The sequence below is a fragment of the Oryctolagus cuniculus genome, chromosome 5 (assembly GCF_964237555.1).
Source record: "Oryctolagus cuniculus chromosome 5, mOryCun1.1, whole genome shotgun sequence".
NCBI classification, from domain to species: domain Eukaryota; kingdom Metazoa; phylum Chordata; class Mammalia; order Lagomorpha; family Leporidae; genus Oryctolagus; species Oryctolagus cuniculus.
This window is the reverse complement of record NC_091436.1, coordinates 22,656,801-22,679,382: the sequence shown is the minus strand read 5'-3', so window position 1 is coordinate 22,679,382 and position 22,582 is coordinate 22,656,801. Positions and strand designations below refer to the sequence as shown.

The 22,582-nt window shown below is 40.0% G+C and overlaps 2 protein-coding genes across 6 annotated transcripts in view; one reads left to right on the top strand and one right to left on the bottom strand.

Annotated features, from left to right (window-relative positions):
- Positions 1-22,582, bottom strand: part of EPM2A (EPM2A glucan phosphatase, laforin) — a 133,792-nt gene that overhangs the window by 80,497 nt on the left and 30,713 nt on the right. The window lies entirely within an intron of this gene.
- On the top strand, positions 12,128-13,601 carry LOC138849781 (G2/mitotic-specific cyclin-B1). The gene has a single exon (XM_070074607.1). It carries the CDS (start codon positions 12,617-12,619, stop codon positions 13,529-13,531), a length of 915 nt encoding a protein of 304 aa, XP_069930708.1. The 5' UTR covers positions 12,128-12,616; the 3' UTR covers positions 13,532-13,601.

The window sequence follows — 22,582 nt, the reverse complement described above, 5'->3', positions numbered from 1 at the left end:
ACTGCCTTTTGAATTAGCCTAAATAAAAGCAAAATGAGCAATAAAATAAGTCTTGTACAGGGGAATTTCTGCAACCAGGACAAGGGAGTACATACATATTCCCCTATTCCTCCCACTAACTTCAATTAAGATCACTGGACTGTACATTGATATAAAACAGACATAAGGTTACATTGAAAGACAGAACATCTACATACATTGGGACATAAATAATAACACAGTAAAGTGTTCCTTTGATTTTTCATTCTGCTTTATATGTTCTAGACTTAGATCTAAAGAAGCCAGCATGCTGGTAATAATAAACAAAAGACAACATAGCCAAGGAGAAAAGGGTAGTCTAGCAAGGCAGAAATTTTCCAGAAAAGAATTGCTCTACTCTAGTAGCACCACATCCTCTCACACCACAAAGGCCAAGTGGAAAGCCTTGACTTCCACCTCACCAGGCTGCAATGAAGAGCCTCATCCCTTACCATTGCAGCATCAGAGAAGAAATTCGAGTAGTGAGCTCAGACTCTCAGAAACCATGAGGGCAATATCAATGGAGACAGGTAGGAAGGTGGCCTCTCAACCTGCACTTGGCAGGAACAAGGCACTCCTTTCACTTCTGGCTGAGGTGGTGTCAGAGACAACCTAGTGAACAGTCAGCACCTTCACTTGCCTCCCACTCCCATTGTGAGCAGAGGCCACATGGACAGTAGTAACAAGGCATTCCTACCAATCTCCGCTAGGGGAGGTATCAGAGGAGGCCTACTGGAGAGCTGGAACACCCACCCCACTCAGTACCAGAAGTCCAATTCCTTCAGTTATCAATGGAGACAGAGTAGGGAACCTGGGTAATGAGGTAGTACTCCCACGCTGCTGCTGGAACAGTATCAGAGGAATTCAGTTAAAACTGGAGGTTGCACAAGATTCAGAGTCTCATTATATAATATCAAAAATGTCTAGGTTTCAATAGAGAGTGGTTCATACAAAGGACTACAGAGATTTCAAACTGAATGAGAGATACCCAAGATGGCTCAATTAGTAAGATGCTGCCATAACCTCAACCACAGAAAGCTACTCAAACAACAAAGGAAGAACAATGTTCCCAGGGGACTTACTGAGAAAAATATTCAACACAGAACAGAACAGAGACTCCACAGGGAGCAAGAGGAAAAGACAGACACTCCTGCAATCTACATGGGCAGGCTTCAAGCAGGGAAGTACCATCTTCCCAGGACAAGGAGAGAGGAGGCTGCTGCCACCCCTGATGCTGGAATCTGACTGAATGAGAATTCCACAGTCCCCACTGGCTTTGAGACCAGCCTGGGAAGCTGGTGGGTGTCCGGGTGACTACTTCTCTCTGTGAAGTGAAGCCCCATAGCCTCCCTCCCCCGCCCTCACCAAAGCCCCAGACTTAATCTACTGTGATGGAGCATCAGCTGAACTGTGTCCACAGTCAGGGAACAGCAGAGAGTTTCACCACCGCTGGAGGATGCCAGGGCAGCTTGCAGGGTGGAGAGTGGACTCCCTATACTATGTGAATGTAGGAATTCTTGGCATAGCCAGTAGAGCTCAGAGGGTTGCCAGCTGCAGCTGGGTTCTGGTGCACCTGCCCAGATGTGGAAACTCAGAGGCCCCTGCGTGTGGGGGAAAGATCTGTCGAGTAGACTGTTGCTCTGTACAGTGCACATGTCTGGGTAGGTGTGGTGTGCAGGCACCAAGTACTCACTCTAGTTTGTGAATCAGCTGGATTACCCTGCAAAAACACCTGACCCAGATCCAACATCCCCTCACCCTCACCTACTGTACCCAGAGGTGCTCCAGTACGGCCCAACTTGGGTGTCACTCTGGACTCTTGCCCTATTCCCAATGACCAGAATTTCCTGGCCACACAGAGCAAACACCCGCGGAACAGAAGTGTGAGCCACACGTACTCCACCAAGCCCCAGAGGCACATTTCAAGGAAATAAAAATTTCAATTAAAAAAAAATCCCACAGAGGAGAGACTAACAAGAAACTCCCCAGACATCCAACAACAACTGAGAAACACAAAATAAGATGAACATGAAGGCAATGTATCTCTCCAAAAGGAACACAATAATCCATTAATATTGGACTGTGATGAAGAGAAGATTGATTCAATGCCTGAAAAAGAACTCAAAAGAATAATTTTAAGGCTACTCAAAAAAACACAGAAAAGGGTATAATGAAATTAAGAATTCAGCACATGACATAGACAAAAGCAAAGAGATAGAGATATTGAAGACCAAATAAGAAGAAATACTAGAAATGAAGTGTTCAACACATCAAATAAAAATACAGGGGATAGCCTTAACAACAGATGTTTTAAGGCAGAATAAAGAAAGAATATCAGGTCTAGAAGACAGGTCCTTGGAGATATCTCAGTCAAACAAAAAAAAAATTAGAAAGACCACAGTGTTTGGGATCTACAGGATACCATAAAATGACCAAATATATGAGTCACAGGAGTTCCTGCAAATAGTGGAAAAAAGAATGACTTAGAAAATCAAAATTCAGTGAAATAATTACAGCAAAAAATTTTCCCAATTTGGAGAAAGATGTGGACATCCAAATACAGGAAACACATTGAGTATCAAATAGATACAATCAGAAAAGACCCTCACCACGACACACTATAGTTAAACTTAAGTTAAACACGAAGATAATGTCCCAAAACTTCAAAAAGAGAAATGCCAGATTATCTTTGAAGGAACTACCAACAGATTTCTTAACAGAAACCCTACAGGCAGGACAAAAAGGAGTGATACAGTCCAGGTTCTAAAAGAAATTAAAAAAGGAAAACAGACAACCCACAATTCCTTACCCAGTTAAGCATTAATTCATAAATGAAAATTAAAATCTTCCAAGACAAACTAAAATTAAAACAATGTGTTACTAGCCAGACAACCTCATTACACAGAGAACAACAGAAATACAATCAGGATCATGAAAGAATATGAAGGCAGAGAACCGCCCAGTAAAATAATAAAGGAAATTATAAACAATAGGAACACTTATAGAAAAATGCCAGGACAAGTCAATAACAACCTTTAATGTAAATGAACTAAATATTTCAGTTAAAAGATACACACTGGCTGAATGGATCAAAAAAATGACCCTCTGGGATTGGCATTGTAATGTAGCAGGTAAAGCCAACAACTGCAATACTGATATTCCATATTGGTATGGTTCAAGTCCCACCTGCTCCCCTTGTGATCCAGCTCCCTACTAATGGCCTGGAAAAGCAGCAGAAGATGGCCCAAGTGTTTGGGCCCCTGCCACCTATGTAGGAGACCCTATTGATGCTTCTGGCTTCTGGGTTTGGTCTGGTCCAGCCCTGACTATTGTAGCCATTAGGGGTGTGAACCAGTGGATCAAAAATATCTCTATCTCTCTCTTTGTCTCTCCCTCTCTATATAACTCTGACTTCCAAATAGATAATAAAAAGTTATTAAAATCTATATGCTGCCTAAACACACTTCACCAATACAGATAAATACAAATACACACAGAGTGAAAGGATGGGAAAATATATTCATGTAAATGGAAATCAATTATTATCAGGAGAAGTTACACTCATAACACACAAGATAGACTTTAAGACAAAAACTGGGGCCAGTGCTGTGGTTCACTTGGCTAATCCTTCACCTGTGGTGCCAGCATCCCATATGGGCGCTGGGTTCTAGTCCCAGTTGCTCCTCTTCCAGTCCAGCTCTCAGCTCTGGCCATTGCGGCCAACTGACGAGTGAACCAGCTTATGGAAGATGTCTCTCTCTCTCTTTCTCTCTCTCTCTCTCTCTCTGCCTTTTAAATAAATTAATAAATCTTTAACAAAAAAAAGAATAAACTATTGGTTCATTGACACAATATACAATAAACTATTGATATACAACCTCTGAATCTCCAGAGAATTATACTGAGTGAAAAAATTTCAATCCTATTTTATTAGTCAAATTTTCATCACTATAACATGTAACAGTGAAAAGCTGAAAAGTTTTCCTCTAAGATCAGGGACATGAGAAGGATGCCCACTCCTAGCATTTCCTAGCAACACAGTATTGGAACTCCTAAGCACAGCAGTTAGGTAACATAAACAAATAAAATATATCTTATTATGAATAGTACAAGGTTGTCTTTGTGGACTACATATCTTACATATAGAAAGCCTTAGAGATTCCATCAACATAGAAGTATTAGAACTGACAAATGAATTTAGTCATGTTTCAAGAAACAAAACTAACATGCAGCAATCAGCAGCATTTGTATATACTAACAATGAACTATCCAAAAATGAGATTTAAAAAAAAATCCAATTTACAGAAGCAGCTAATAATAACAATAGTAAAATATATAGGTATGAATTTAGTCAAGGAACTGAAAGAGCACACTAAAAAGTGTAAGACACTCATTTATAAATACCTATTAATCAACTAATGTGGCATTCACACTTTTTTACTACATATATTAAATTCCACATAGACTGAAAGCATGTATTTCTCTTCCTGTGTTTGTCTTATTTCATTTAGCATAATGATCTCTGATTCCATTCATTTTGCTGCAAATGTCAAGATTTCATTATTATAAATGAGTAATATTATAAATGAGTAATATTCTAGTGTGTGTGTGTGCGTGTGTGTGTGTGTTTTATCCATTCATCCATTAAGCTCCAGCCATTATGGCCATTTGGGGAGTGAACCAGCAGATGGAAAACCTCTATCTCTGGCCTCTGCCTCTCTACAACTCTGCCTTTCAAATAAATAAATAATATTTTTTTTAAAAAAAAGAAAAAAAATAGCCAACATGTATATGAAAAGGAACTCAACAACACTAATCATTAGAGAAATCCAAATCAAAACTTCCATGGGATGACCCTTACACTTGTTAGAAAGGCTATTCTCATTCAAAGAAGTGTTGGTAAGCAGTGGTCAGCATTGGAGCTTAGCCCATAAACTGCCACCTGCACTGCCAACATCTGATATAGGCACCAGTTCCTGTCCTGGCTGCTTCATTTCTGATCCAGCTCCCTGTTAATGGCCTGGAAAAACAGCAGAAGATGGACCAAGTGTTTGGGATTCTGCCACCCACATGGGAGACCCTTAAGAATCTCCTGGCTGGGGCTGGTGCTGTGGCACAGCAGGTAAAAGCCTTGGCCTGAAGTGCCAGCATCCCATATGGGCACTGGTTCTAGACCTGATTGCTCCACATCAGATCCAGCTCTCTGCTGTGGCCTGGAAAAGCAGTAGAAGATGGCCCAAGTCCTTGGGCCCCTGCACCCATGTGGGAGATCCGGAGGAAGCTCCTGGCTCCTGGCTCCTGGCTTCAGAGCAGCGCAGCTCCAGCCGTTGTGGCCATCTGGGGAATGAGCCAGTGGATGAAAGACCTCTTTCTCTGTCTCTACCTCTCTCTGTAACTCTGTCTTTCAAATAAATAAAATAAATATTAAAAAAAAGAATCTCCTGGCTTCTGCCTGGCCCAGTGCAGGCCACTGTGGCCATCTGAGCAGTGAGCCAATGGATAGAAGATCTCTGTGTGTCTCTCCTTTTCTCCTTGTGAATCTGACTTTTAAAATAAATAAATTAATCTTTCAGAAAAACAAGATGAAAGAAGTGTTGGGAAGAATATAGAAAAAAGTGAACCTTTATACACTGTTGGTCAGAATGTAAATCAGCACAATCTTTATGAAAAATGCTATGTAGCTTCTGAAAATAAAGTGCTGAAAATAAAAGTACCAAATAATCTAGCAATCCCACTTCTGGGTAAATATCCAAGGGAATTAAAAACAAAATGCTAAAGAGATATCTGGACTTCCATATTCTAACATCCAAGGTATAGAATCAACATAAGTGCCCATCAACAAATGAAGAAAATATTGCACATACACACAAGAAAACAGGATTCCTCCATTAAAAAAGAGCCAGTTATTTGCAATGACAAGAATAACCTGTAGAACATCAGTTGAAATAAACCAGGCACAGAAAGACAAGTAACATGATCTCACATGTTTGTAGAAATTAAAAAATTTGAAGTAGCAAGTAAAAAAGTGTTTACCACAGGCTAAGAGCAGGGAAAAGGTAATAGAGAGTTTGTTAAAGGGCATAAAGTTTGAGTTAGCAAGAATAAGTTACTGAGATCTATTGTAAAGCTGGGTGACAATAGTCAATAATAATGCAATCTATATTTCAGAACAGCTAAGAGTATAAATTTCAAAGTTCTCAAAACAAAAATCAAATAAGTATGGTGAAGGATATGTTAAGCAATTTGATGCATTCATTCCACATTGTATACAAATATCAATATATGACATTGTACTCCAAAAGGCATTCAATTAGTATTTGTCAATAAAAATAACAATAACAATCAAAATAAGTGGCAGAAAAAGATGAACTACAAACAAGTAGCAATGATGCAAACAAGTATTATATTTGGAGATAAAATATATATTAAAATGTTCTTTATTATGTTAAGAATGCAAGAATTTGAGGAACTAGACAACAAAATATCAAACAGGGTAGGTTGAGCATAAATAAAACATTTGGCATAGGTGTGTGTGTGTGTGTGTGTGTGTGTCTTATAAGACAGAAAACATTATCATAGAGGATTCCTATTTTATGGCCAGTAGTAGATGGGAATCTGTGATATATAAGCACCCATCTTTCTGTGCACTTGTATATGTAAACTTCTCCAATCCTTTTAGTAAAAAAAAATAAGCCATTCAGCCTAAGCCCAATAATTGATTGCATTATAGTAGAAATCTAAGTTAGTGGGGCTGAGACCTCCATACATAGTATATCTATCATTATTTGTTCTCATTAATAATCAGACTCAAATCCATTTACATATTTTGCAATTCAATGAAAAAATTCAGTGGAAGTCCTTGAGACAGCTGTTGAGCAGCCTGGGTGCTGGGTTGGTCCTCTCAAAGGTAAGCGTCAGGTGTGCAGAAAGGGGAGCAGCAGGAGTGATTAATAAAGTTTAGCCTTGGATCTGCCAAGCCTCCAGAGAGGATCGTTAAGGAAAACTCCCAGAAGAGCCTTGCTAAGTTCCAGCTAAAAGTTTTATAAGGGGAGATTTAATTAGTGCCTGCCAAACCTCACAGAGCAGAAAATATTATAAGAGAAAATTCCCATGATTAGAGAAAGAAAGCAGTGAAACATAGGCTTATATCAAACTAGTGGAAGAAATAGGAAAAAGGAGTAGAAAAAGCAAAATTCAAGTTATTTACTACTGATTACTATTTTATTTACAGACTGAATTGTGTACCCCTCATTTTTTAAAGATTTATTTAATTTTTATTGGAAAGAGAGAGAGAGAATCTTCCATATATTGGTTTACTCCACAAATGAAAAGAGCCAGGCCTAGGAAGCCAGGAATGGAAGCCAGGAACCAAGAATTCCATCCAGGATCTCCCACGTGAGTGCCAGGGACCACACACTGTGTCATCATCTGCCGCTACCAGGTACATTAGCAAGAAGGTGTATTGGAAGCACAGAGCAACAAGGACTCAAATGAGGCACTTTGATATGGGAAATGGGCATCAAACAGCAGCTTGTCCTGCTGTGCCATACTTCTGCTCCCCCAAATTTCTATGTGGGTGCCTTATACTCAGTGTGCCTGTATCTAGAGATGGGACTATTAGGGATGTTAGTAAGGTTAAATGAAACTCTCAGGTGGGGCCCTAATCCAATTGAACTGATGTCTTTACAAAACGAAGACGGCATCAGAACCTCTGCCTCCCCACTGGAACAGAGGAAAGGCCATGTGGGGACACAGCAAAAAGTTGGTGTCCATCAGACCTCACCAGAAACCAGATCAGCCAGCACTCTCATCTGGGACTTGTAGTTATCAGAATGGTGAGAAATAAATTCTTTTTTTTTTTCAATACTCTCAGCCTATGGGGTATTTTGTTATAGCAGCCCTGGTGAAACAATATACTCATATAGGTGTAATATTCCAGAATTTAATTCAGTTAATAATCGAGTGTTATTGACAATCTGTTACATATGCAGCCCTGTGCTATGCTGAGGGCACATAAAGCAGAAAACCTGACTCTCACAGTGTGTGGACCTTTGCTGATTAAGAAATTAGGTATTGAATCAAAACTGCATTGTGAAAATAGTTTTAAAACTATATAACTGATATCCAGACAGAATATCTAAGTTTTGCAAATAGATTTCATCTCAAATGTCATTTTCCATGTACTAAGAATCAAAGGAGCAGCCGGCGCCGTGGCTCAATAGGCTAATCCTCCACCTAGCGGCGCCGGCACACCGGGTTCTAGTCCCGGTTGGGGCGCCGGATTCTGTCCCGGTTGCCCCTCTTCCAGGCCAGCTCTCTGCTATGGCCAGGGAGTGCAGTGGAGGATGGCCCAGGTGCTTGGGCCCTGCACCCCATGGGAGACCAGGAAAAGCACCTGGCTCCTGGCTCCTGCCAGGATCAGCGCGGTGCGCCGGCTGCAGCGGCGGCCATTGGAGGGTGAACCAACGGCAAAGGAAGACCTTTCTCTCTCTGTCTCTCTCTCTCACTGTCCACTCTGCCTGTCAAAAAAAAAAAAAAAAAAAAAAAAAAAAGAATCAAAGGAGCAACTGACTCACTGAGAATGAAAACTATGATAGATTTGTCATGTCTACCTGAATACAGAAGATTGAAACTGGAGGAAATTGAAGAATGTTGTATCATTGTGAGGTAGAATTATTAAGAGAGACTTTTTTTCACTTCAGTGGGTAGAGGAACAATCTATTAGCCCATAGGAATCCAAATTACAACATCTAAATCAAGAACCATTAGATTCATGGAAAAGTAGACTTTAAAAATAGAGAACACAATTACTAATTACTCACAACTCTATCATTTAAGAAAGTGTATTTTTAAATGTGAAAATTGCATTAATTAATGATTTTCATGAACACACCTCACAGTGGTATCTCAAAGACAGAAGACTCTCTGAAAAACACAACCCAAATAATGTTATCTCCATGATACTATGCTTCTATTTAAAATGAAACAAAATAACAGAGCTCCCTTAAAATAATTTTTGAAGAAAAATCTGAAACTTGAATTGTTCTCCAAAGGACTTGGCTTAAAGCACCAGATGTTAGTGATTCATTCAATGTGATGATAATCTGAAGAGAAACCAAAATATTTGACCCCCTGATTTAAGTGACCAAATCTTTCTGTAGCTAATTATGCCAAGACTCCAGGGATTCTACAAAAAGATCAGCCTAGTAAAGGCTCCATCTATGCATAACTGGAAATATTTGCTGGATGCTGCATTTACTTTCTATGTCACATGCAGAGATGTTTATTCATGTGTTTAATACATTTTGATTTAATTATCCTAGTAATTTTTAATGTCAGTTTCTGCACTGTCATTAAAACCATTTTTACAGCAGTGTCTAGACTTTTGTTGGTGTTTCCAAATTGGCAGGTCATTTTTTCTCTCTCAGCACTCTCAGAATTGACTAGAAATTTGTGTTTCATTGCCTAAACATAAATCCTACTGCAAAAATAGATAAAATGTCTGTATTAGTATTAGACTCATTATGGAAAGCAAAAATTTCTAACCAGATTTCTCTACTTCATTGACAGAGCTTGAAGCCTACATAAAAGTTCCCACATCATCTATCTGTGTGTCTTACATACACAAATAATGCTATGATAGAAGGAGAAAAGCTTCCCAGGTAGTGACATCTCAAAATGTCTTACCATTCAGATTTAGAAAGTCTAAAATGACCATACTCACCTTGGGAATTCTTCGGAACATTGAGAATTATTTTACACTTAACTCCATCTTCATCTTGTTAGTCCAGGAAAACATGCATTTGGGCGATTACATAGTTATTTAATGTTTTGGCATGAAATAGCTCCTCAATTGAGATTTTTCTCTGCAGACTGAATAATTTAATAAAACATTCCCTGAGTGGATAAAATTCTGCTGTGAAAACCATCTCTGATGGTTTCATGCTTTATTTTCTTCCATGAAAATAAATTATTTAGAAATATTATGGGTATATAGGTGAAAGGAATATCATATAGTTACTGGCCTAGTTACTGGAAAGAAATTGGACAGGGATAGCTAATTTAAATAGAGGATAGAGTGGTCAAATAGAATTTTTAAAGGTGAACTTGTTTATGAAATTGTGAAGCCAGATTGTTTTTAATCTTTTCAATGAGACATTATAGTCTGAAAGTAAAAGAGTTTATTTAATACTAGCAATTAGCAAGCTATCTTAAAAGTTGCCATAATCATAAATGTCACATACACAAGAAATAGTTGAAGAAGGATTTTGTTTTTCCTAGGACTATACCTGGTGGCATGCAACAGAGAAACAGTGACTTAAAGAACTACAAGGCTCTGTCTCACACAAGAGGTACAATGCCAGGCAGTCCAGAACTAGTCAATACCAAGCTCTTTCTAAATGTTGCTTTGGCATTCTGGGCACTCTGACGGTGTCATCATGTTTGTCATCTCACATTCAGAGTGTGAACTCTGGGCATCAGGTCTGGATCCTACCCATGAAGAAGGGTGAAGGGCCATACCAGCTGAGCCTTTTCATGAGAAAAGCAAAAGCTTTCCTAGAAGCCTTACCATGAAGACTTCCTGCATCTCATCAGCCACAATGAGATGACACGGACATCTTTAAACCACCTGCTAGCCATGAGGAATGAGATTACCACAACTGACTAGACCAATGATTGATCCCACCACCACCTAAACAAATCAGGATTTTATTAGCTAATGAGGGTGGGGAGAAACAAGCTCTAGTCAAGCCATAAATGATGATAGAGAGGATGGAACGCATCATCTCTCTCCTGAAAATAATAGAGGAGGATAAATGATATCTCCTTAGGAATTGCATGTTCCTATCTCTTTCAATTCAAAGTAACCAATGGAAAAATATTCAACTGCATATTTATTTAAATATATTAACAGTATCCCAAGTGTAAGAATAAACCAAGAAGAAATTAACAAAAATCAACACTTGTATTTGAATAAATAAGTTATTTTATGAAAGTAGAGAAAATAAGAGAAATTTTTATGGAAAACAGTTCAAAGAGAAAAGATTTGAGAATTTTAGTTTCAGTTTTAGGGTGAAGTAGCCTGGTTTGGTCAGAGACTGGCCAGAATTTGTACTAAAGTGAGTTATGGAGAAAATCAATGGTCTTATTTGGGAACACATGGGCCCATGTGGAGTTACTGTTGTTATATTCCTGTCTTGAAAAATATCAGACTGAACAAAGCTTTTGTTAAAATAATTTGAGTGCCTCGTAGTATACCTGTGTTGCAAGTCAGCATATAGGATTTTTAATAAAATATTTATTTATTTAAAGGGATAGATATAGATATAGATATAGAGAGGTGGGGACAGAGAAACAGAAAGAGAGATGTGTGGGGTTGTGGGGAAACAGAGGTGTCTTTCATCAGCTGGCTCATTCCTTAAATGGCTTCAGCATTTGGGGCTAGGCCAGCAGCCCAGAACATTATTTGGGTCTCGCACATGGTGGGCAGGAACCCAAGCACTTGGACCATAATACACTACCTTCCCAGGTGTATTAGTAGGGAGCTGGATCAGAAGTGGAGCAGTCAGGACTAAAAGTGGCATTCCAGTATGTGATGCGGGCATCCCAAGCAGCATCTTAACCTGCTGCTATAAAATACTTGCCTCATCAGGGTACAGTTTTACAAATACACTAGAAGGATAGGCAGAGAAGAAAGAGTAACAGTTAAGAGCTATTATTGAGTTATTGAACACCAGCTGAAGTAGGTTTTCTGCTAAATGCTTTTAATCAGTTATTTAATTGAATTTCCTTAGAACAATCCTGTGAATCAGACAGTACTATTAGCCCTTTCTTGAAAATGAGAAAACAGGCAGAGGATACTTAATGATTTTCTCATTTCTGTTTACAACCAGTAAGTAGAACGACCATCCCTCTAAGTCCATAGGTTCCATAATATACAGATTCAACCAAACTCAGATGGAAAATATTTGAGAAAAATTGTATCACTGCATCTGTAATAAACATGTACAGACTTTTCATCTTGTCCATTCCTTAAATAATACAGCGTAACAGTTCTTCACATAGCATTTACATTGTATCAGGTATTAGAGATAATCAGACATGGGGCGTGCTGCGCAGGAACGGCCGGCTGTTGGCTTGTGGAGGCTTCTGGTCCGCGACGGGTCGGGGCCTCCGGTGTGCTGCGTGTGCCCGCCGCCCGCCGCCTGTCGAGGAGGAAGCCATGGCGCTCCGCGTCACCAGGAACACGAAAATTAACGTGGAAAACAAGGGGAAGATGACCATGGCAGGCGCCAAGCGTGTGCCTGTGGCCACCGCTGCAGCCTGCAAGCCCGGGCTGAGGCCCAGAACGGCCCTGGGAGACATTGGTAACAAAGTCAGCGAGCAGCTCCAGGCCAAAGTGCCTCTGAAGAAGGAAGCCAAAACTCTACCTACTGGGAAAATCCCTGCTAAAAAACTCCCTAAACCTTTGGAAACGGTGACTGTACCGGCATCTGAGCCGTAGCCAGAGCCGGAGCCCGAGGCCGAAGCTGAGCCTGTTAAAGAAGAAAAACTCTCGCCTGAGCCGATTCTGGTTGATACTCCCTCCCCAAGCCCAATGGAGACGTCCGCATGTGCGCCTGCAGAGGAGTATCTGTGTCAGGCATTCTCGGATGTAATTCTTGCAGTGAGTGATGTGGACGCAGAGGATGGGGCTGATCCAAACCTTTGTAGCGAATATGTGAAGGATATCTATGCATACCTGCGACAGCTTGAGGAAGAGCAATCAGTCAGACCGAAATACCTCCTGGGTCGGGAAGTCACTGGAAACATGAGGGCCATCCTAATCGACTGGCTAGTCCAGGTTCAGATGAAGTTCAGGCTGCTGCAGGAGACCATGTACATGACTGTTTCCATAATTGATCGGTTCATGCAGGACAATTGTGTGCCCAAGAAGATGCTGCAGCTGGTTGGTGTCACTGCCATGTTTATTGCAAGCAAATATGAAGAAATGTACCCTCCAGAAATTGGTGACTTTGCTTTTGTGACTAACAACACCTACACTAAGCACCAAATCAGACAGATGGAAATGAAGATTCTCAGAGTTTTAAACTTTGGCCTGGGTCGCCCTCTCCCCTTACACTTCCTTCGGAGAGCATCTAAGATCGGAGAGGTTGATGTTGAGCAGCATACTTTGGCCAAATACCTGATGGAACTGACTATGCTGGACTATGACATGGTGCACTTTCCTCCTTCTCAGATTGCAGCAGGAGCCTTTTGCTTAGCACTGAAAATTCTTGATAATGGTGAATGGACGCCAACCCTACAGCATTACCTGTCATACACCGAGGAAGCTCTCCTTCCTGTCATGCAGCACCTGGCGAAGAATATAGTGATGGTGAATCGTGGGCTTACGAAGCACATGACCATCAAGAACAAGTATGCCACATCTAAGCATGCTAAGATCAGCACTCTAGCCCAGCTGAATTCTGCACTGGTTCAAGACTTAGCCAAGGCTGTGGCCAAGGTGTAACTTATAAACTTGAGTTGGAATACTGTATCTGCAAATAAAATTGGCACCATGTGCCCCTGTACATATTATACTACATTTACTTTTAATAAAGGTTGTAACCCTTAAAAAAAAAAAAAAAAAAAAAAAGAGAGATAATCAGACATGATCTCAAGTATATGGTGAAATGAGTATAGGTTGCATGGAAATAGTAGATCACTTTATATAATGGGCTTGAGCATCCAAAGATTGTGGAATCCAAAGGAACTCTGGAATCATTTTCCCATGGATACTGTGGGGTGACTGTCTAACCTGCAATGGAGACTGGATCTGAATCTTGAGCCCATGAACTTACGCTCCTGCATTCCAGGAGAAGAGAATTCCAGAACCCACAAAAGAGACAGAATAACTGATATCAGTAAATACTGCAAGCAGGAAAACAACGATGAAAAATGGACATTCCAGTTACAAAATAGCATCACTGAAAGGTTTTTCATGGGGATATTGAAGGCAGACCCCATACTGTGGATCACTGAAGAGTGAACAGGGAAGTGAGGGTGTTGGGTGAGGGCAAGCCAACTGGAGGAAATAAGATGACAGTGTCATAAGAGATGCTTTTGGGGCAGAGACACTAGCAAATTGGAAGAGAAGGCATTTGAGGAAGGTATGTCTTAGATTAGAATGAAGAGATTCTGTGTTATAACAGAGAGGTTATGCAGGCCAGTTCAACCAAGAACCAAATAACCTGTCTCCCTCCCTCTCTCCCTCTCTCCCTCTCTCTCTCTCCCTCTCTCCCTCTCTCCCTCTTCCTCATGGCAGTTTTCAATCTTTTAAAGTATACAATATCTTGAATACTGTTTCTCTCAAACAAAATATCAGCTACCTCTCTCAATTTTATCTTAACAGCAAATTTGATAGGCACGTTTCTCTAAGTCACTCATTAAAGACTGAGCAGGGGAAGACCTAGTTCAAGGGTTACTAGACTTGCTACTTATTCTCACATTATGTTCCCACTGACTTATTAATAACAGCATTCTGTGTCAAGTTTTTAACTTGCAAAGTGTCTATCTAATCTGCTAGCCAGTCAATTTTGCTTTCTAATTTGTGCATGAAAACTGTAAGATTTTTCCAAAGTCTTTTGCTAAAACTAATATACACCCAGCGTTCCTCCTTTTTGTCCTTGTTCAAATAGAACAAAAGAAATTTCTAAATTTACTTCAAAAGTATGTAATGGTTAAAAAAATATGTAATGGGGAAGTATAAGGGATTTTATTTTATGTGCTTCCTAGGATTATTTGTGAACCAGTGAAGAACTATTATCTTCCTCATAAAGTCTCTTTAATGCTTATACAAATAGTGTACACAGCTTATCATTACCTGTATGAGAAAATGTGGTTCATAATTATGACCATAAGAGAAATATATGAAACTGTCAATAGCATATCAACTTAACTTCAGACATTCTTTTTCTCCACGAAAGTAGCAGACTTATTTGGCACAAAACAATTAAAATTCTCCACAAAATTTCATGTTTTTCAAAATGAGAGTATTTCCTCTATCTATATCAAGCTTTACAAATACTTTAACAAGCATAATTTTCCAAAGCTGCCATATTTTTCTTATACAAAATATAATTATTTAAAATTTGCATTGAGCCGGCGCCGTGGCTCAATAGGCTAATCCTCCACCTTGCAGCGCCGGCACACTGGGTTCTAGTCCCAGTCGGGGCGCCAGATTCTGTCCCGGTTGCTCCTCTTCCAGGCCAGCTCTCTGCTGTGGCCAGGGAGTGCAGTGGAGGATGGCCCAAGTGCTTGGGCCCTGCACCCCATGGGAGACCAGGAGAAGCACCCGCTCCTGCCATCGGATCAACGCGGTGCGCCGGCCGCAGCGTGCCAGCCGCAGCAGCCATTGGAGGGTGAACCAATGGCAAAGGAAGACCTTTCTCTATGTCTCTCTCACTGTCCACTCTGCCTGTCAAAAAAAATTTTTTTAAATTAAAAAAAAATTTGCATCGATAGGAGCAGGCATTGTGGTGCCACTGCTTGCCATGCCTGCATCCCATATCAGAATGCCTGTTTGAATCCTGTCAGTTCTGCTTCCAATCCAGCTTCCTGCTAATGCATCAGGCAGTGGAAGATCGTCCAAATGCCTGGCCCCTGGGAACCCCTGTGGGAGACCCAGACAGATTTGCTGTCTCCTGCTTTGGGCTGGAACTGCCCTGGCTATTGCAGCCATTTTGGGGCAGGGGGTAGGGGAGAACCAGCAGATGGAAGATTTCTCTGTCACTCTGCCTTTGAAATAAATAAATCTTTTTAAAGAAAATCTGTATCAATGGGCTCTTTACACGTGAACACTTGCAGAATAAGTGTACACAGCAAGATGACTACAATACACCTTTGCCCTCACTCGCACTGAATCCTTAACATGAACACAGCTTTACAAGTATATTGTTCTTACTTAACTCATTCTGCAGATTTAATTCTCTAGGAATTAATTCTAGGACATGAAGTACACTGATATGGAAACATGAGAAAGTGTTTCTCAAACATGTCATAAACGTCATAAACATCGCAGTGTAACAATCATGCCATGATCTTTTGATGTACAGAATAAAACAGGTATAGTGGGCATTATCAGTCAAAAACATCTACATGAATATACTGAAAAGGTTATTATTTTTATTTGACAGAGTTAGACAGTGAGAGAGAGAGAGAGAGAGAGAGAGAGAGAAAGGTCTTCCTTCCATTGGTTCACCCCACAAACGGCCGCCACGGCCGGAGCTACCCCGATCCAAAGCCAGGAGCAGGTATTTCTTCCTGGTCTCCCATGCAGGTGTAGGGCCCAAGCACTTGGGCCATCCTCCACTGCCTTCCCGGGCCACAGCAGAGAGCTGGACTGAAAGAGGAGCAACTGAGACTAGAACCCGGTGCCCATATGGGATCCCAGCACCGCAGGTGGAGGATTAACCAAGTAAGCCACAGCGCCGGCTCCTGAAAATGTTGTTATTAAAGCCTTCATGAAAAGCCAATTGCAATATCTTTTGTAGGTGATTTTAATTTTAATCATCCACATCAGAACAATTTGCTCACGTCTCAGCAAAATTAAGCTAACTAATAATTCTTCTCAATTAAGAAGGAATTGTGGATAAATTGGAAAGTTTTAGGGAAACTGCCCTCACAGATGCTTTAATAAATCTTTTGAAAATGAATGAGAATTGTTTTTTCTTAATTGTTGAGGAGGAAGGGACCGTATGGAATGAGACAGGAGAAAGACAATTTTGGGAGCGAATAAGGTAATCATTTAAAATGGTGATTAAATTCTTTTCTGAGAGATTATATATACAAACAGTAAAAATTACAGCAGAGTACAAGTGAAATACTGCCACCCAGTGGAATTTGAATATAAACAAAAATCTCCAAATTTGAAAAGATGACAAGAATTTCATACCACTTTTCAATTAGAATAACAAAGCTTAATACTTTTCAAAGTACTTCCAAATGTATTATTACTCCAGAAGATCCACTGTGGCAGACAGCAGGAGTTAGTACGTCTCGTCGTAGGGCTGTTATTGACAGACTCCTGTTAGTTGAGTAGCAAAGCAAGGGCTAGAGCCCAGGACTGCTGGCTCCTGGTCCACTGCTGTTACCACCACCTAACCCTTGACACGTCTGCTTTCTCTAAACACTGTTTCACAGAGGACAGGATCAAGGTCAGAGAATCTCCGGCTTCTCAAACTATCCAAGAAGTTTTAGAAAAAGCCTGAAACGGATGTCATCTGTCATGAAACTTAGGTGAAACTGCATTTTCAAAATTCCTGTGAGTTTTCTGTTCTGTTCCATATGGTACATGCATATTTTAATTTAAAAAAAAAAAGTCTTTTTCACTTGCAGAAAAATGGACACTTGAAAACAACGTTGCATCTTCATCTTGTGTGACAAACTCACTGGCACGTGACACACTGAAGAGACGCAGAACAAGAGTGTTCTGATTTGAGATTCCTGGAGAGCACACTTATTAATTCATCAAGTATGCAATGAACATCAGGCATTGTTTTAGGTACTAAGACACACTGTGACGATAAATAACTTCAAATTACCAGTAGTGTAGAAAAGCAAATCTGTACTTCTCTCTCATGTTAGCGTGCATTTCAGATTGGCATACAGATATTCTTCACATTATTATGAGTTTTAAGCTTGGGACCACCAGACAGAGCCATCACGAATCAGCGTTTGGAACAGCAATCGTCATCTCTTGGCAGAGAGAAGAGAGAATGATGCAAAGCTACAGGAAGTAGCACATACCATTCCTTTCACATTTTATCAGCCAAAACCAGCCATGTGAAAAAGATACACGTATTTCCTCAACAGAGCAAAAAATAATCTTCCCACAGAGGGAGGACAGAGATATTGATAATATGTGAAGGTCAGAAATGCCACAGCTTTTCTAAAGTACACTAGAATTCTTTAAAAATGTTCATAGAAAAGTGGAATTAAAATATTAACTTCACTGCAAAATAATTTTAAATGCACACATACAAAGGTATTCAAAAAGTTCACAGAAAATGAATAGTATCTAAAATATCACAGGATGTGAATATTATTTTTAAAAACATATGCATGGATTTCAAAGTGTTTTGCAATGAAACAAATTTATTGCTTAATTTTATCATTCTATGATCTATTTGAAGTGCCTTTATACTGAGGAAAAGTGGTTCTAGATAACGCAGAGGAGAGAAAATCAGATTCCTCAGCATACGGGATGGAAACTCAAGTCATTTTATCGGAACATGAGATTAAAGGGCTATCATAAGAGAGTGGAATATCAGAATATGTAGACTTGTAATATGTAAGATACAAATGAGTACACTTTAGAATAGTACATGGGTAAAAATATTTAGAATATCTGTATGAAACATGTCTTCAGGTACTAGTTCTGGAAATAGCTTGTTATCAGTGCAAACCTATGACAGCCGCCAGTGTCCAGTAAAGGTGCCACGTCATACAAGAAATGACACTGCAGAGCTGCTTATTGTGCGTATACCCACACAAAACTGCAGCTACTAAGGTGGGGTGTCAGGGCCTGGCATACAGCAGTGTATCTAGAATAAACACATTGGGGTTGCCTATACACATTTAAAGTCTATGCCCAATTAAATGGTGGAAACAGAGCCAGGAAGTATGCTAATCATAAAAGTGCTCTTGTTTTCAAAAACCTGGACTCTTGCAACACAATAATTAAAAATAAATAGCCTGAGACGGTATTTGATACAGCAGTTAAGATGTTGGTATTCCACATGGATGGTTCAACACACACATATCAAAAAACATGATATATCACATAGACACATTGAAGAATAAAAAACATATGACTATCTCAATAGATGCAGAGAAAGCATTTGATAAATACAACATCCTTTCATTAAAAAAAAACTTAAGAAAATTAGATATAAAAAGAACATAATTCAACACAATCAGGGAATATATGTATGACAAACCCACAATCAGCTTCATATTAAATTAGGAAAAGCTGTGAGCATTTCTGGCTAGATCCTGAGCCAGAGAAGGGTGCCCACTCTTGTCATTTCTTTTCAGTATAGTTCTGGAAGTTTTAGTCAGAGTCAGAGACAAGAAAAAAGAAATGAAAGGGATACAAATTGGGAAAGAGGAAGCCAAATTATCCTTATTTACAGATGACATGATTCTGCATGTAAGAGAACTAAATGACTCCACTAAGGGACCATTGCAACTCATAAGAGAGTTTGGAAAAGCTGCAGAATATAAATCCAAAACACAAAAATCAGTAGCATTTGTATACACAAACAATGCCATGGCTGAGGAAAAACTTGTAAAATTAATCAAACTAACAATAGCTAAAAAAATTAATTATGAGAAAGATTTCTACAATGAAAATTATAAGACATTAAAGTAAGAAATAGAAAAAGCCACAAAACAATGCAAAAATCTTCCATGTTCCTGGATTAGAAAAAAATAACATCATCAAAATGTCCATACTGCACAAAAAAATTTACAGATTCCCAAACAAAATACAAAGGACATTCATTTCAGATTTAGAAAAATCATCCCTAAAATTTATAAGGAAATATAAGAGAAGAACCCTTTTAGCTAAAGCAATCTTAAACAAACACAATGTCATATGTATCAGAGTACCAGTCTTCAAGACTACCCTACAGGGCGCTTGTAATCAAAACAGTTGGTATGGGCACAAAAATAGATGTGCAGACCAATGGAACAGAACTGAAACCCAGAAATCAATCCACACATTCACAATAAACTAATCGTTGACAAATGAGCTAAAATTAATCCCTGAAGAAAGGACAGTCTCTTTAACAAATGATGTTGGGAAAATTGAATCTCTGCATGCAGAAGTATGAAATAAGACCCTTGCTGGCTGGCGCCGTGGCTCACTAGGCTAATCCTCTGCCTGCAGCACCAGTACTCCGGGTTCTAGTCCCGGTTGGGGCACCGGTTCTGTCCCAGTTGCTCCTCTTTCAGTCCAGCTCTCTGCTGTGGCCCGGGAAGGCAGTGGAGGATGGCCCAAGTGCTTGGGCCCTGCACCCGAATGGGAGACCAGGAGGGGGCACCTGGCTCCTGGCTTTGGATCACTTGGGCGCACCAGCCGTAGCGGCCATTTCAGGGGTGAACCAATGGAAGGAAGACCCTTCTCTCTGTCTCTCTCTCTCTCTCTCTCTCTCACTAACTCTGCCTGCAAAAAAAAAAAAAAAAAAAAAGAAGAAGAAGAAATAAGATCCTTGCCTGACTTAGTATACAAAAATCAGTTCACAATGGATAAAGGATCTGGCCAGCGCCATGGCTCACTAGGCTAATCCTCCACCTTGCAGCGCCAGCACACCGGGTTCTAGTCCCGGTCGGGGCGCCGGATTCTGTCCCGGTTGCCCAGCTCTCTGCTGTGGCCCGGGAGTGCAGTGGAGGATGGCCCAAGTACTTGAGCCCTGCACCCCATGGGGGACCAGGATAAGTACCTGGCTCCTGCCATTGGATCAGCGCGGTGCGCCGGCCGCAGCGGCCATTGGAGGGTGAACCAACGGCAAAGGAAGACCTTTCTCTCTGTCTCTCTCTCTCACTGTCCACTCTGCCTGTCAAAAAATAAATAAATAAATAAATAAATAAATAAATAAAAATTCACAATGGATAAAGGATCTAAAACTAAGACCTGAAACCACCAAGAGTAAAACATGGTGGCAACACTGCGAGGCAGTGGTACAGACAAAGATTTCTTGGGTAAGACCCAGAAGCATAGGCAATAAAAGCAAAAAATAGACAAATGGAATTATATCAAGCAAAGAAGATCCTGCACAGCAAAGGAAACATTCAAAAAAGAGGAGAGGCAAATGACAGAATGGGAGAAAATATTTGCAAACTATACAAGAAATTCAACAACAACAAAACAAATAATCCAGTTAAGAAACGGCCAAAGGTCATGAACAGGCATTTTTTAAATGATGAAATACAAATGACCAATAGGCACATGAAAAAAGTACTCAGGATCTCTAGCCATCGAGAAATGCAAACAAAACCACAATGAGATTTCATCTCACCCCAGTTAGAATGGCTATCATTAAAAAATCAGAAAATAGGGCGGCACCATGGCTCACTAGGCTAATCCTCCGCCTGCGGCACCAGCACCCAGGTTCTAGTCCTGGTTGGGGCACCAGATTCTGTCCCGGTTTCCCCTCTTCCATTCCAGCTCTCTGCTGTGGCCCAGGAGTGCAGTGGAGGATGGCCCAAGCCCTTGGGCCTGTACCTGCATGGGAGACCAGGAAGAAGCACCTGGCTCCTAGCTTTGGATAGGATTGGCGCAGTACGCCGGCCATAGCGGCCATTTTAGGGGTTAAGTAACAAAAAGGAAGACCTTTCTCTCTGTCTCTCTCTCACTGTCTAACTCTGCCTGTCAAAAAATAAAATCAGAAAATAACAAATGCTGGTGAGAATGTGAAGAAAAAGGTACCCTAATCCACTGCTGATGGGAACATAAACTAGTACAACCACTATGGAAAACAGCATGGGAATTCCTTAGAAATCTGAAAACAGATCTACAATTTGACCCAGCCATCCCACTCCTGGGAATTTACCCTAAAGAAATGAAATCAGCATATGAAAGAGTTATCTCTACCTCCATGTTACCAGCAGTTCCATTCACAATGGGTAACATATGAATCAATGCAGATGCCCATCAACTATGACTTCATAAAGAAAATGTGGTTTATACACATGACAGAATACTACTCAGCCATAAAAAAAAGAATGAAATCCTGTATTTTTCAACAAAATGAATGCAACTGGAGACCATTATGCATAGTGAAATAAGCCAGATTCCAAATGACAGATATCATTATGTTTTTTCTAATTTCTCTTAGCTCATATACAGATTATAAAAATATCCTGAATGCATAAGAGTAAAACTGACCTCCTATGAATTGATTATATTTTATAGCCCATTTCTATATTCCTGTGAAACACTGGTCATTTACTTGCTGAACACAATATTTTGTTAAGCATTAAGTATGTGATTATAAAATAAATTGTAGGCATGTTATTGCAAAAATAAAAGAAAAAAAGAAAGGAAGACAGAGGAGGGAGGGACAGAAAGTTAAAGGAAAGAGGAAAGTATCATTATTTTATTAGAATTGTATCTGCAATACATGATTTAAAGCAACCATTTACACACCAAAAAAATTAAAAAGATGCCCGCATCCCGTATCAGAATGCCTAGTTTAAGTCTCAGGTCCTGCCAACTGTGCACCATGGGAAGCAGATCATCGCTCACGTATTTGGGTCCCTGGTGCCCATGTGGAAGGGTCAGACTGAGCTCTCAGCTGACAAATGATTTCAATGGATTATTCTCCTAACAAGATGTATATATATACATAAATAACCTCTACATTTACATGCAGCCTATAAGCACGTGAAGAGATGCTCAACATCATCCTTAAAGAAATGCAAATCAGAACAATAATAAGTTATCATTTCACACCTCCTAGAGTGACAATAATGAAAAACACAGTAACAAATGTTGACAAGGATATGGAGAAACTGA